We start from the raw sequence: 14,843 nt of genomic DNA, 5'->3' as shown, positions 1-14,843 counted from the left end.
CAAGTATAACCAAAGTTTTTTTCTGAATATTAATTCCAAAATGAAATTAATTTAGGCAGTCTCATTCCTTTCTCCGAGAATATAAGTCCACAGTAAAATAAACTGCTGTCATTTATTGCTAATAGGAAATTTCAATTATAAGGATCATGATATAATTATATGAAGTGGGAAATGAAATATGACTGAAAAGTGTGGAGGAGGCACTTCTCTGAAGTTAAGACTTCAGGTACAAATTTAGATCTGCTTAGGAAGAGTTCTACATTGCATTTAATCCTTTCATGTCATAGCTAGAAGAAGCTGATGCTGTCAACAAGAAAAAAAGCAGCAGAGGGGGAGTAAGTTTTCTAGCCCTGTCATTCCTTGTCTATACAAGTACAAAATCACAAGAGATACCTGAATGAGATTTTGTTTTAAAAGGACACGAGTTGTGATACACAAAATTTTAGCATTTAAAAAAAAATCTGACTTATATTTTGAAAAGATTCTCGTACTTCAGTTGCACCAATATCTTTAATACAAGAATTGGTTCTTACCATCATCCAGATACGCCTGGTCCAGGTTTTGTGGTTCCTGCTTCACTGTGACTCCAGTCACTGTAGTTTCCTTCTCCTGTTGATCCAGTATCAATGATGCAAGCTGAGTTGGTGAGGGGCCATTTTTGGAAACCTTCTGGATTGCGTTGGATGTTTGCTGCTGTTGCTGAATCACGGCTGCATACTGATTTGGGTTATTTTTTTGCACATGATGTACTGCTTGTGGTGTAGTGGACCGCACAATAGGCGCGTGAGCATCATTCTCTGAATACACTTGGCGTTGGTAATCCTGGTGGCTGCTGTATCTCAACTGCTGGCTAGTTGGTGAATGGTGAATCATTGAAGATAACTGCTGATGGGTTGGGGAGTGTTGCATCAGAGATGATTGATGATTGGTTGGAGAACTGTGGATCATGGAAGAAGACTCATGGTTGTTATGAGAATGATGAATTATGGTAGAAGACTGATTGCTTGGAGAGTGGTGTAGCATGGAAGGCTGGACAGGTGACACAGCATGCACCAACACCGATTTGTGAGCATCTTGAATTATGGGAATTGATGGCACCATAACTGCAGATGGTTGATAGCCAAGATGATTAGGACTGCCAACTTTGGATCTCTGATAGACAACTCCTGTTGGATTCTGCTGCTGGTACTTAGAATCATGTGGAGAGAATCCAGAACGACAGGACGTCATGCTTCCCCCAAGGCAGGAAGTGGGGTTAGTGACCATTACAGGGGTCATGACCTGCTGTGTAGAATAAAACTGAGACATGGTTCTATGATGCATAGTATTGCAGAATATGGTGTCTTCACACTCATCAGTAGGTTCTGTTTTAATAATAGGCACTGAAATAAATTACATTAAAAGTATATTTACTTTCAGCTCACAATAAATTTACAGCTACTAAGCACTATGTAGTCACAATGCAAATTATTTAAGCTGTTTAATAGTCGGATTTTTAAAAGTTCAAGGCTTAGAAATTTGTTTGTGCTGGTTTGTGGAGGTAAATATTTAAAAGGGAAGAGAAGGTGATCAGAAAGGTGTGTGGGGGTTGTGGAGGGGTGCGGTGGGTTGGCACGGAGGGACCGGAAGATGAGCTGCACAGTGACCGGCAGACGTCTGTGGCTTGAATGTGAAGCCAGAGCAAACACTCCTGTACCTCCCAGCTCCACATTCAGGTATGCATCTTTATGCTGGCAACCTGGCCCCTCTAAGGACACCTGGTAAGGCCACATGTAGACCTGGTTTCCCTGAGTGCGGCTGACCCAGGGCAGCCCAACTATGCACAGAGAGCCACAAACTGGGTCAGGCCTCTTATTTGTATATGCAAAGGGGCCAAATACCCATTTCAGGAATGGGTTTTGGTGCCTATTTTTTGTCTATACCAATGTGGTGGGCAGCACACTTCTGGGTCATAATGAGCCTGTGATTCCTGCCTGCCATATTGGATTTGTGTAGTTAGCATCTGAAAAACAGGTGTGGTACCATCGAATTTCTAGCCCCAAATGTTTCACTGAGAACGCTGCTTAAGGGATTTCTCACCTGATGGCACTACTTCCCATGACTATCAAGCAATTATAAAGCTTCAAAGTTTAGAATATTCCTTTCCAATATCAATAGAAAATATTTACTTTTAATATAAACATGTCTTCAAATTCATGATATGAATAGACTATTCAATAGTATTCCATTTTTTGTCTTAGACGGCCCTATTGCATTCCATTCAATGAGACTTGCACCAGGAAAGCCATTGCTAATTGAGCTAACCTTTTAAAAATGTTTTCTTACATAGTTATCTCAGCTTCTGTATTTCAGATCACTCTTATAAAGAGAATCATAGCTCCTTCAAGTTTCTAATGTATTTTCACTGGCCCTGATAACTGGGCATATTTCTGATAGCAAGTCAGGATAAGAAGCAGAAAATTACTTTAGGAACTGGACTTTTTCTATGCTTTCACAGGATCCTCCTCATACCTTCAAAAAGCAGTAGCATTTCTCAACATCAGACTTTAACTAACAAGTTACTTTATTGAACAACAGATGAACAAGCAAACGTAAAACAGATTTAAGTAGATATGGTTCTCAGCTTCTCAAAAAGACAACAAATTGCCTCAATATATATATGATAAACTGTTAGTTTTTAGTCAGTCTTTATATATGCAGTAGTCTTTTTCTCTTGTAGTCTTTCTAACAATGGAGCTAAATTGGCCTAACCATTTCTCTGAAGATTCCAACTGACCTAACTCAATTTGACTCAAATCAACCAAAATTGCTGAACAGCCCCAGTTCATTAAATACCCTTGAAAACAGTTGCTGGGGCTTCCTGGATTTTAACTTTCAGCTACATGCAAAACTAACCACCAGTCATGCACATAACTAAGAAAATGTGCACAATATGTGTTTGTTTGAATGTGGCTTGGCTTCTTCCTCAAGCTTTAAGAGATAGCTAAAAAAAAATCTTGGCAACATTTGTCTTGAGTTAGACTGGAGACATGGTTCAGACTGCAGCTGTTTTTTTATTCAATTCCTTGGGGCAGACTTTCCTCTTCCCCCTTCCCCCACTGTAAGTCAGATGGTCAGCATGTTTCATCCAAATGCCAACTTGGCCTTGGCTGAACCCAAACATCTTTCTGGGTTCAGCTAAATTAAACCTGTCGGGCAAGAGGTGCATTGATGACTCTCCAAGTCACTTACCTGCAGGAAGATATGTAAATCTCTGTGGTTGGCTCCTTTTCCTTTTTCCATTAACAACACAGAAGTTCACTTTGGCTGCTGTGCGGATATGTTGATTCCGATACCGTGGAATTTCAACAAAGAGAATGTTCTAAATAGAAAAGCAGCAGAAGGTGAAAATGCAGCAATGATATGGTGCCCTGCTCATTCTTTTTGCCATATTTTTAAACTCTGTAAAATACAACAAACAGGGCTCATTTTTTATTAAGACTACCAGCAGCCACCTTAATGGTACATTCCTTCCCTAAAAGACTAAAATTGTGATTGTAATACTCAGCATATAAACCGGAGTAATAATTCATCTGAAATACTCATTCTGTGGTATTGCTACCATTTTTTGGAAGACTCAGGTTGCATATCATCTATTCTACAATTTCTGTCTTGTGTGGTAGGTAAAACATCACAAAGGATGGTGGAGTCTTAAATGGGTAATCAATGACTAGTGCATTATTCTAATCAGAGCACTTCAGTTATGGAAGGCCATTGACAGAGATCCAGGAGCAGGTTGTAAATTTGCCCTCTTAAGATGTGATAAACAGTACATGCTGCATGGTGTCCAAAAAGATTGAGAAAAGTAACTTGCTTCTTTACAAAAATTCATAAAAATGAAAATACTGCTCAACTTCAGTCATGGAGAGTTTGAGAAAGTTAGGTAAGTGAACAATACCTAGATTAAATTAGATTCACATTTTTTCTCGTGTAGCTAGAAAGGAAAGCTCCATTAATGCAGCAATAAGCTACAATAAAACTAACTGCACCCTTACAGTGTAATACAGTTATACGCTATCATTACGGACACCATTCTTTAAGCACATGTAATTTTAAGTTACTCAGTACCGGTGCTATATATAGTGACACTAATTGACTAATGCATGCTTTAATTGCTAAAAAAAATTGAAATATAATCAATCATTAGCACAAAGTTGTTGACCAATGTAAATTCACAAAAATCTATAATATTGTCCTTGAAAGGTACATGTGAATGGAATTTGCATTCAGGCCAGATTTTCGTTGCTTATCCAGTCTTCAGAGAACTAAAAAATTCAACTTGCTGATATCAAAGCCATTTGGTTTCCCAACCCCCTGCTGCATTATGCTTTTCAAATTTATGTTAGCAGATGCAGATCCAGTGCAGGTCAGTGAGGACAGGAGTAATGGATGTGGGAGACTGAGTGCAGAACAATTTTAAATTTATGGAGGGTAGAAACAAGCAAGAGGAACATTAGATGAAACAAACCAAGAGCTATAAAAGGCATGGATCAGGGTTTGAACATCAATGGTGCTGAGGCTGGGACAGAAATGAGGTGATATTGCATAGGTGGAAATAGCAGCCTTGGTGATAGATATGATGTGAGGCTTGATGTTAAGGTCTAGGCCAAACAGGTTTTTGTACACCCCAGTTGAGTCTGAGTAGGTGTCTGTAGATTGGGCATGGAGTTAATGGCAAGGGAATGGAGTTTACGGCTTTAATCTCTCCAATGTTCAGTCAGAGGAAATGCTGACTCATCTAGAACTAGATGTCAGACATGTAGTCTGACAGCATAGAGTGTGTGGTGGGGGTTTTGGGAAGTGCTGGAGGAACAGAACGCGGTATCATCAGCTTAAAAATGAAAGCTGAGCCTGTGCATGTAGATGATCTATGATAATAACACAATATCATATTCCTTCAAACAAAATAGATACATTTATACACAAGTCCTCAAAGGATTTTTTAAATTCATTCTTGGGATGCAAGTGTCACTGGCAAGGCCAGCATTTACTGACCATCCTTAATCGCCCTTGAGAAGGTGATGGTGAGCCGCCTTCTCGAACCGCTGCAGTACATGTGGTGTAGGTACACCCACAGTGCTGTTCCGGAGACAGGTCCAGGAGTTTGATCCAGCGACAGTGAAGGAACGGTGATATAGTTCCAAGTCAGGATGTAACTTGAAGGGGAACTTGCAGGTGATGGTGTTCCCATGTGTTTGCTGCCCTTGTCCTTCTAGGTGGTAGAGGTCGCGAGTTTGGACGGTGCTGTCAAAGGAGCCTTGGACGAGTTGCTGCTGTGTGTCTTGGAGGAAATGAATGTTTAAGGTGATGGATGGGCTGCCGATCAAGTGGGCTGCTTTGTCCTGGATGGCGCTGAGTTTCTTGAGTGTTGTTGGAGCTGCACTCATTCAGGAAAGTGAAGAGTATTCCTTCACACTCCTGACTTGTGTCTTGTAGATGGTGGACATGTTTTGGGACTCAGGTGGTGAACTACTCACCGCAGAATTCCCAACCTCTGAACTGATCTTGGAGCCACAGTATTTATATGGCTGGTCCAGTTAAGTTTCTGATCAATGGTAACCCCCAGGATGTTGATGGTGGGGGATCCAGTGATGGTAATGCCATGGAATGTCAAGGGGAGATAGTTAGATTCTCTCTTGTTGGAGACAGTCATTGCCTGGCAATTGTGTGGTGCAAATGTCACTTGCCACTTATCAGCCCCAGCCTGAATGTTGTCCTGGTCTTCCTGCATGCAGTATCTGAGAAGTCTCGATTGATATTGAACACTGTCCCATTATCAGCAAACATCCTCACTTCTGACCTTATGATGGAGGAAGGTCATTGATGAAGCAGCTGAAGAAGGTTGTGCCTAGGACATTACTCTAAGGAACTCCTGCAGCAATGTCCTGGGGCTGAAATTATTGGCCTCCAACAACCACAACTATCTTCCTTTGTGCTAGGAATTACTCCAGCCAGCAGAGAGTTTTCCCCCTGATTCCTATTGACTTAAATTTTGCGAGGGCTCCTTGACGCCACACTCGGTCAAATGCTGCCATGATGTCAAGGGCAGTCACTCTCACTTCACCTCTAAAATTCAGCTCTTTTGTCCATATTTGTACCTGGACTGTAATGAGGTCTGGAGCTGCAAACTAAGCATCGGTGAGGAGGCTGTTGCAGAGTAAGTGCCGATTGATAGCACTGTCAACGACACCTTCCATCACTTTGCTGATAATTGAGAACAGACTGATGGGCAGTAATTAGCCATATTGGATTTGTCCTGCTTTTTGTGGACAGGACATACATCAAGGCAAAGCCCATTTAACTAGAAAAGAACATTTGTTTTAATCTGCATAAAATCGAGTAACTTCTGATCTATAACTGTGCACCTTTTCTGTCCAATTCTGAACCCTCTTTAATCCTGAAAAATATTGTTTTAGTTACCGGCAGTTTAATAGAAAGTTTATAGCTTTTAAATAAAGATCTATCATCAATCTTTTATTAGTTTCTGACACATTTGTAGAACTTACAAGGGTTAATAATATTTATTTCAATGAAATAAGCCATCTTCCTATTGTAAAATATTTAAGGAAAATCCTCTCAACAGATTCTCATCACTTGTATGCTGCAGGTCTGAACACAGCTTCATACTTACAGGCTGGCTTTTATCTTTATCCACCGTCGCCTCTACCTCCCATATCTGTTGTCCATCTGAAAGAAATGTTTGAGCACAATTAAGAATGGATAATCACAAAGAATGAAAAAAAAAAGTGTTTTTAGAAATAGCACTATTCATTATTAAACATGAGTGTCAGTGCCACTGGATGCATTCTGAAGAGATACTGTACAAAACTTTAACAGTATCTACCAATGCATAATCAGGTGAATTTTTCCACCAAGGTGTGCAAGATGTATGTTAAAGTGTACTGTTTAATCCTGTGTCATTTTATTTGAGTAATTCATACCATTTCATGGAGCAAATGGCTCTAGAGATTATGTTAAGAAACCACTTCTCATGAAAATGGAAAACTTCAAAAAACAGTAATTTGAAAAAAAAAACATTTAAATTGACTGTTGTCTTTTGACCCTACATCCATCAATCCAATAGTTTAACCTGCATTGTAAAATTTATAATTAGACTTCCAATGCCAGCTTCCATCATGTGACTTTTGCATGTCTGGTGGCCACATCAAAATAAACTTAACTTTTATTTTAAATGATCTACTGTTGGAACTAGCAAACATGCTGCTCCAGCAGTAGAGCACATTGATGGGGACACCATGATGCAATGCCACAATTTTTTAATTCATTTTTTTTGTGGGATGTGGGCATCGAATTTATTGCCCATCCCTAATTTCCCTTGAATCGAGTAGCTTTCTCAGCCATTTCAAAGGACATTTTAAGAGTCAACCATATTGCTGTAGGTCTGGAGTCGCATGTAGGCCAGACCAGGTAAGGACAGCAGATTTCCTTCCTAAGACAAGGCTGCAATGCCGAAATAAGTTCAATGACTTTATCACAGTAATCAAGTTAACAGTACTGTTTTCTTACTCTCTGCTCATACCTACAGCCTCACTTCGTCACAATACTCCCCTCCATAGCCCTCCTTCACTCTCCTACAATGATTGCAACACATTTCTCACATGGCGGAGGCATCCCAATTTCACAAAGGTGTCCTTGTGTCCAATTCTGGGTACCACACTTCAGGAAGGACGTGAAAACTTTAGAGAAAGATTTATGAGAATGCTTCCAGCGTTGAGGGATTTCAGTTATGTGGTTTGGGGCTGTTCTCCTTACAGAAGAGATGGCTGAGTAGTCTGGACAGAGTAGATAGAGAGAAACTGTTCCCATTGGCAGAATAGTTGAGAACTAGAGGACACTGATTTAAGGTGATTGGCAAAAGAACCAATGGCAACATGAGGAAGAACATTTTTCCACCAGTGAGTAGTTAGGATCTGGAAAGCACAGTCTGAGAGGGTGGTGAAGGCAAATACAATCGGGGCTTCCAAATCGGAAATGGATAATTATCTGAAGAGAGAAGATTTGCAAGGACATGGAGAAAGGGTGGGGGAGGGGGACTAGCCGTTGGCATGGACAAGATGGGTCGAATGGTCTCCTTCTGTGCTGTAATCATTCTATAATTACTGTTTGACATACATCTGCATGAATCTGGACACCTATGAAGGAGTCCAATCCAACGTGGCGTGCAATGCAGTTCTGGTGCCGCCTGCCAAGAATGAGGCATATTAATTTTGTCATCTGAACATTGAATTTAAACTGTTGTTGGAGTGAAGAAAGTACTTGTTAAAAAACCACCAGACACTTGGCTGAAAAAAAGCATTTGCATACTAACAGACAGTGCTTGTGGAGACAAAGGGCTATTCCCTTATCCACTTATCCTAAAATGGACTTTGATCACCAGGTATTGTGTGTGAGAAGAGACATTTCAGGGTCAGCTAAGACAAGAGAATCCACAAACACAGACATGGTCAAACCAGCTAGTCACATGACTAACCAGCTGGGCAACCTGGCTTCTTTTGAATTGTACAAACAATTTGAACTCAGAAAAACTGTTTGCGCCTGGACTGAGAAGATCTCTCCTGACTGCTCCCATCTCTTTCTCACAAGCCTCTGGACCCACTGAGGACTGGGCCCCTATGAAAATCAAGACCTACCTACAATCAAGGACTCTACAGTGAGCTTGAAGAACAGTAACCAAAACCTTCTTTAGATATTGTTTCAAATTTTTCCACTTTATTTCTTCTGCTCTTTTCTGTCTCTATCTATATGCGTGTATCGCGTATGCATGCTAGCGTGGGCGCGTCACGTATCCGTAGCCGTTAACCAAATTAGAGTTTACATTTAATAAAGTTCAACCTTTCTTCTTTAAGCCCAGGAAAACCTGTTTGGCTGGTTTCTTTGCCTTACAATTGGAAAGCAGTGAACCAGGATTCCCCAAGTGGGAGCTAAGATATCGTGTGTTTAAAATTAAACCCTGTTACGGCAAGACCAGGCGAAGGCTGAGAGGGAACCCTAGACCCCTTCTCACCTGATCGTAACATGCTTTACGCCTGCAAAACAGACGTTGCGCTAATGAATTACTAAACAACTATTTACAGAATCAAAATCATAACTTTCTTATTCACACTGCTACTGAACACTGTAGTTGAGTAAGATTAAAGTTAACATTCCAAAGTCATCCATGGTATCAAATGAAGCACTTCATAGAGCTCAACAGACACAATTAATACAAAACCTTCAAATTGAGCTCTTCAAATATTAGTTCCAAACACTTAGCTTCAAGAGCTTGTGTGAAATTCCTTTGTCTTCTGTATTTAAAGGAGAAATTAATTTGGAAAAATGAATTTCATACAAACATGTGCAGCATTTTCACACTAATGGCCAAAGAGCTCAATTTCAAAGCAAAGGTGTTTTGAAAAAGATTGTGTCAGACAGATTTGATGCACCATGGATTTGAATTAGAAAAGTGATGCTGCAAGTTTAACAGGTGCTTTCTGCTGCCTGAATGGAAGTTTGAAAGCAATGTTCAATCCAATATTCTTTTGCTGATATGGTTTTAATTTAGGATACTATTTATGTTGGATGCCGTTGTCCCTTCAAGTTTTTTTTTACTATGTGGAACAGGTTTTGAAATTGCAATTTGACTGACACATTTATTCAGAATTTTATACTTTCAATTGCTATAAGCCGTTACTTTATTTCGCCAAATATTCCAATGATTGGCTGAAATAGAAAATGCAAGAGGTTCTAAATGATAACATCAACCTATTGTAAGATGTGTTGCATTGAAACTGCTTCTAATTCTTTTTACAAAAAGTCCCATACAATGACTCATTTCTAATTATTCACCACGTCGTATATTTTAAGAAACTGTAATTATAGCTGCAGTTTGGTATTTTTGGAAACATGTTACATTTGATTTTCTTTTTGGCTATAGAGGATTCCACTTAATCAATACCAAACTGAAAGTCTAACAGTTCAGAGAGGAACAGTGCCTCACAACTTTACTTTCAAACAAAATCTCTATTTTTATATTCTTATTTGGGAAACCTTAAAGCAGAAAGCTGATCTTGTGAAGCTCCTTCAGCAGCCCGGAGCCATGTGGGAGGTTGCAGGCCCAATTCACTAAGTGCCACATTTTGTGACACATAATTTTGTGGGGCAGAATGAGGCTGCGCTACATGCAGTACAGCGATTAAAACTAGCTTCCCAAGCTAAATCTCATGATTTCAAGCAAGGCTGCATTCATAGCATGCTCCTCACCCATATAAAATATTTGCATCAGGAGGCCTGAGATCTGGTTCACTCAAGTAAGCTTCTATAAGCAGTACACAGTTTGAATCGCTGGCAAAAGTGCTTGCAATTGCATTTTGCTCCATGCATTATTTGGTTTTGCTGTGCAGTCTGCCATTTTTGTTATTCCCCCCCCCCCACCCCATTACTTTTTTCATTATTCTTCACTGCTGCTGCCATTAGAACCAAGAAACCAGGCAAGGATGGGAAGTAAGAAAGGCATAACTACAAGATACACCACAGAATCATAGAAGCTTGCAGCACTGAAGGAGGCCATTTCGCTCATTGTCTCCCTGCTGGCTCTTTGCTAGAGCAATTCAGAACAAATCCCTCTGTCCCACTCTTTCTCCCTTGCCTTGTATCTTTCTTGGCTTCAAATGTGTTTCTAATTTTCACTTAAAAAGACAATGGTCTCTGCCTCAACCACTCCCTGTGGGAAAGCATTTAATGCTCCAACAACTCTATATAAAGAAATTTCTTCCATCCTCTCTCCGTTATTAATAATTTTAAATTGGTGACCCCCCTCATCGCTGACTCCTCAACCACAGGAAATATGTTTTCCTTGTTTACGCTATCAAGAGCTCTTCTGCTCTCTCCAAATGTTTTCCATCCATATCATGACATCCTTCACCAGCGCACCAGAGAGGCAACATATCATTATAGATTGTGGTCATGGCTGCTAAAAAAAAGTTGCCTATACCCCAACAAGTAACACTCAGAAAGGGAAATATTGAAAGGAGCAAAAAGGCCTTAGTATCTAAGATACAGTTCCTGGAATTCCCAGCATGTCTGCTGCCCCGACAGATGGACAACCACTTTCCTCAGTCGCTTTTGAAGTAGTGCTACAAATAATCTTGTGAAGATGTGAATTTTATATATTTATAAAATAGGCGCCATTTTCAGAGTGGTTTGAATACACATTGCCTATTGAAACTGCCCACTTATTCTGCTCTCTACTTAGGACAAGGGGGTATTCTCTGCATGTGTACTTAAACACATTTACAGAGCTCTGTACACTGGCATCTATTCATTATCCTTTTGTTATTTTAGAATTTTAAAACATTTAGTTTAATTTTCAGGAGACTACCCAAAAAGGTTTACAATTTCAGTTATACTGTAACCAGTGCAAAGCCAAAGCAAAACCACTTTCTGCAGGTAGCCTCACTCTGTCAGAAAAATAATGCATTTAAGTAACTTTTGTACAGATGAACCACTTGCTTAATATCAATGCAACATGAATCTTGCTTCATGCCAGTGGAAAATTAATCTTGGTTCACGCCAGTGGAAAATGTGCAGTACAATTGCCTCATTAGATACAGTTATAAACAAGTCCATCTGAATGCTGTGACAGAGAGTGGATGAAAGTTTAATTTAAAAGAATGAAACAATAATACACTGAATATAAAGTGGAAGCTATTACAAAAAAGCTGGATTGGATCAACTGGACGGTATAATGTAATGACTTACTGTCCTTTCACCTCTGTAATCTGGGTTTAAATCCAGCCCTGGTTGATGGAAATAGAGCTATTTCTTTGCCTCCTGCAAAGATCCATATTGAAATAACCTTAATCCATTTCAATCCAGTTCTGGTAGGTGAGGGTCCATAGCTCTTAATCGCCAGAAAATTGGCAATTCAACTTAGAAGTACAATAAGGTGTTAACAGCACAAACATTTGTTCTGGTACAGCACGGATGCTTTGAGGTTGGCTTATAAAACATTAAGGTACAGCAGAGAAACTTTTAATCTTCATCTAAACCATGCAATACATAATAAATCTGAGATTGTTTGATGCCGATAATGAGTAATGAAAACTACAACAATTCTCCAAGCACTGATGTCCCTGAAACTGATGAATGCAAAAAGCAAAATCCAAAGATGACTGGGGAATCTATTAGAAATAACTGAGGCCTCAGAAAAATACATTTAACATTAAGAATAAAAAGGTTAATAAGTGGAATCCACCATCAATATATTGATTAGTGATCAAGTCAAATCTTGGTTAAATAATTTTTGGCTGAGAGCTTATAGCAAGTGAGAGGAATTGGTTTGATCATTTAACTCTTCATTCTGTTCTGCTGCAAACCCAGGAATGGGCTCTATAAACCAATGAATGAATTGTTTCAACAAATGCTAATCTTAGCAGGAGCCATTGGCCCTAACAGGTTAAAATTGTATTCATAAGCACATCTATTGTTGTGCACTAAACCATGCTGCCTGCCATTTTTAGAAGAGATTGGCTGTATTCCAACCATAGCAAAGGCTCTACTAAATTGAAAACCAACACTAATCCAGGGATTCCCTTCAAATTGAGTCACTGAGCAGTTGTGTGATGGCTTGCAATTCCCTGGACTGCAAGATGAGACACCCTGTTAGGTTTATTTCCATTCCCCATCATTTTAAAAAGATGTCTGTCTTTGCAGAAATGTGTTTCAGTACAACAGAATCCATTCAAATATATAATCTACTGGCCCAAATGATCTCAGAATTTATTCACCAGGGATCTATACTGAAATATTAGTGTACTGCAAAGCACAGTTTCTGGCTTACTTTTAAATACAATTCACCTTAGCTTGCTATATTTTTCTGGATGTCAGTGGAGTGCTCTCATTGCAGCAGCTATGAGTGATGCAGTGTAAATGCTGGTGTGTTCCATCATGTCTAAGCACAACAAAGCATTCAGCCCACAAACATAGATAAAGCCAAAGGCTTTCAAACATGGAATCTCTAAACACAAAAGCAGTTTAAAAGAACCTAAAATCTAAAGTAAGAAAAAGTCATTCAAATTAGAAAGCCTGATCCATCCAACGCCCATGTATGATTGTTCTAACACTGACTTCCCACCCACACCACCACCTGTTCATCCCCTACTTTAAGACTAAAGGGCAATTTTCCACATATGTGCTAGCAGTGAGGAACCCCTCTCACAATCAGTGCGTATCAGAAAATCATGCGCGCACAAACTACAATTTGTCTATTAGTTTCAATAGTTGAACAATCGTGGACAGCCCATTCACAATAATGTAGCAGTATGCTCGAGTAATGGGTGAGGTTTCCCTCCATCAGCACATACTTGCAAAGTGACCCATTGAGTTCTTCCCCTGGAAAATAATAATGCTATTAATATCCCTATAACTTTCAATTTCTCTACTCAATGGATATTAAATAATAGACTGTCCCTTAAAGCCAGCACCAACCTCTCACCAAGCTGAAACAAGCTGTTCTTCCACAACTAGATTTGCAGCTTCAATCGCATTGATCATGTCCGGCCATCAGATTTATTGATACAGACAATCTATGCAAGCTATCGTGGGTGGGAAGAAAACCTCAGCAAAAAGGACTCACAAACTGATTGAGCCCAGTCTCTTTTTAAAAGGGGGATTTTTACGGAGGCAATATTTTTTCCTTCTCCCCTCCCTAAAACCGTGAGAAAAACAATATTTATCGATCTAGACAAAACTTAAATAATTTTTCAAAAAGTAAAAATAAAAAACTTATAAAGGCATGTATTTTTTTGATATTTTGAATGATATTAATTGACCCTGAGTCAATGGCCTTCTTTGAGACTTTATTCATCTTCGCTATCCTGTAGGGAAAAATATTTTTCAAATGTATAATCTGTCCAGAGGCTTGTGAATGTTTCATTTAATTACATACTTTATATTGAATGATGATATATAGAACTGCAGAGAAATACAGAACCAAAGAACATATCTTCATTCATCGCAGTTAAAGGATTGTAATTCTCTTACATTTTGAAACTAAAACATAAACTGCTAATTAGTTGGAAAGCTATGCTATAACTGCACTACCTGCTGTTTTGGTGCTCAGTATGAAGAATAGTAAGAGCTAGCAGGATTTTCAGAATATTGCAGTGTAAATAAGAATTTCTCATTCAAATATTGATTGGAAATGACGTCGTGAAAAAGGCCTGCACTCGTACTGCATCTTTATGGCTATGTGTTGTCAATACTGAGACGTTAACCTACTCAACACAAATCCATTAGCATCAAATCACTGGTTTAATCAACAAACTTTTCACTTCTGGCAATTTCTAAAATCATCACCTGCAGGCTGGATTATACCTTAAACTTTAAAGCAGGATAACTACAAGACATATGGTAAAACATGGCAATCATTTAAACAACCAAAGCAAATGTTTGGAAACAAATGCTTCCAGACTGCATTAATTTGTTGCACCAACTTTAAATGACCCATAATCAACTTGTCTCTGGGCTATCTAGCTCTGAGAGAAATTACAGGATTGTAGAACCTGACTCTATGGCAAAAGTCAAAGTGCAAGAATTTGGAAAACCATTGCACAATAGTTTAGAATTAGATAACAAATTTGTGATAATATACTTATCATAATCAAAGTGTCCAAGTGGCCTTTATGTTAATCTGTCTCTCTTTAAAAGATTCCAACCTTGCATTCCAATCCAGGAGTGCCCAACCTTTCGGAGCAGTGGGTTGGATCTATTTTCATAACCGATAGTTGAGCCACATATGGTTAAAT

At 39.2% G+C, this 14,843-nt stretch overlaps 1 protein-coding gene across 2 annotated transcripts in view; it reads right to left on the bottom strand.

The window, feature by feature from the left end:
- nfatc2a (nuclear factor of activated T cells 2a) overlaps positions 1-14,843 on the bottom strand; it is a 156,167-nt gene that overhangs the window by 56,293 nt on the left and 85,031 nt on the right. For both annotated transcript variants that reach the window (XM_068048166.1, XM_068048167.1), the window contains exons 7-9: positions 6,671-6,726; positions 3,232-3,361; positions 534-1,382 (exon numbers count right to left, since the gene is read on the bottom strand). In XM_068048166.1, the coding sequence (XP_067904267.1) occupies positions 534-1,382; positions 3,232-3,361; positions 6,671-6,726 (1,035 nt within the window). The remainder of the gene's footprint in view (positions 1-533; positions 1,383-3,231; positions 3,362-6,670; positions 6,727-14,843) is intronic.

The sequence above is a fragment of the Heterodontus francisci genome, chromosome 16 (genome assembly GCF_036365525.1).
Source record: "Heterodontus francisci isolate sHetFra1 chromosome 16, sHetFra1.hap1, whole genome shotgun sequence".
In the NCBI taxonomy this organism is placed as follows: domain Eukaryota; kingdom Metazoa; phylum Chordata; class Chondrichthyes; order Heterodontiformes; family Heterodontidae; genus Heterodontus; species Heterodontus francisci.
The sequence above is the reverse complement of the archived record's forward strand: the minus strand, read 5'-3'. Positions and strand labels throughout refer to the sequence as shown.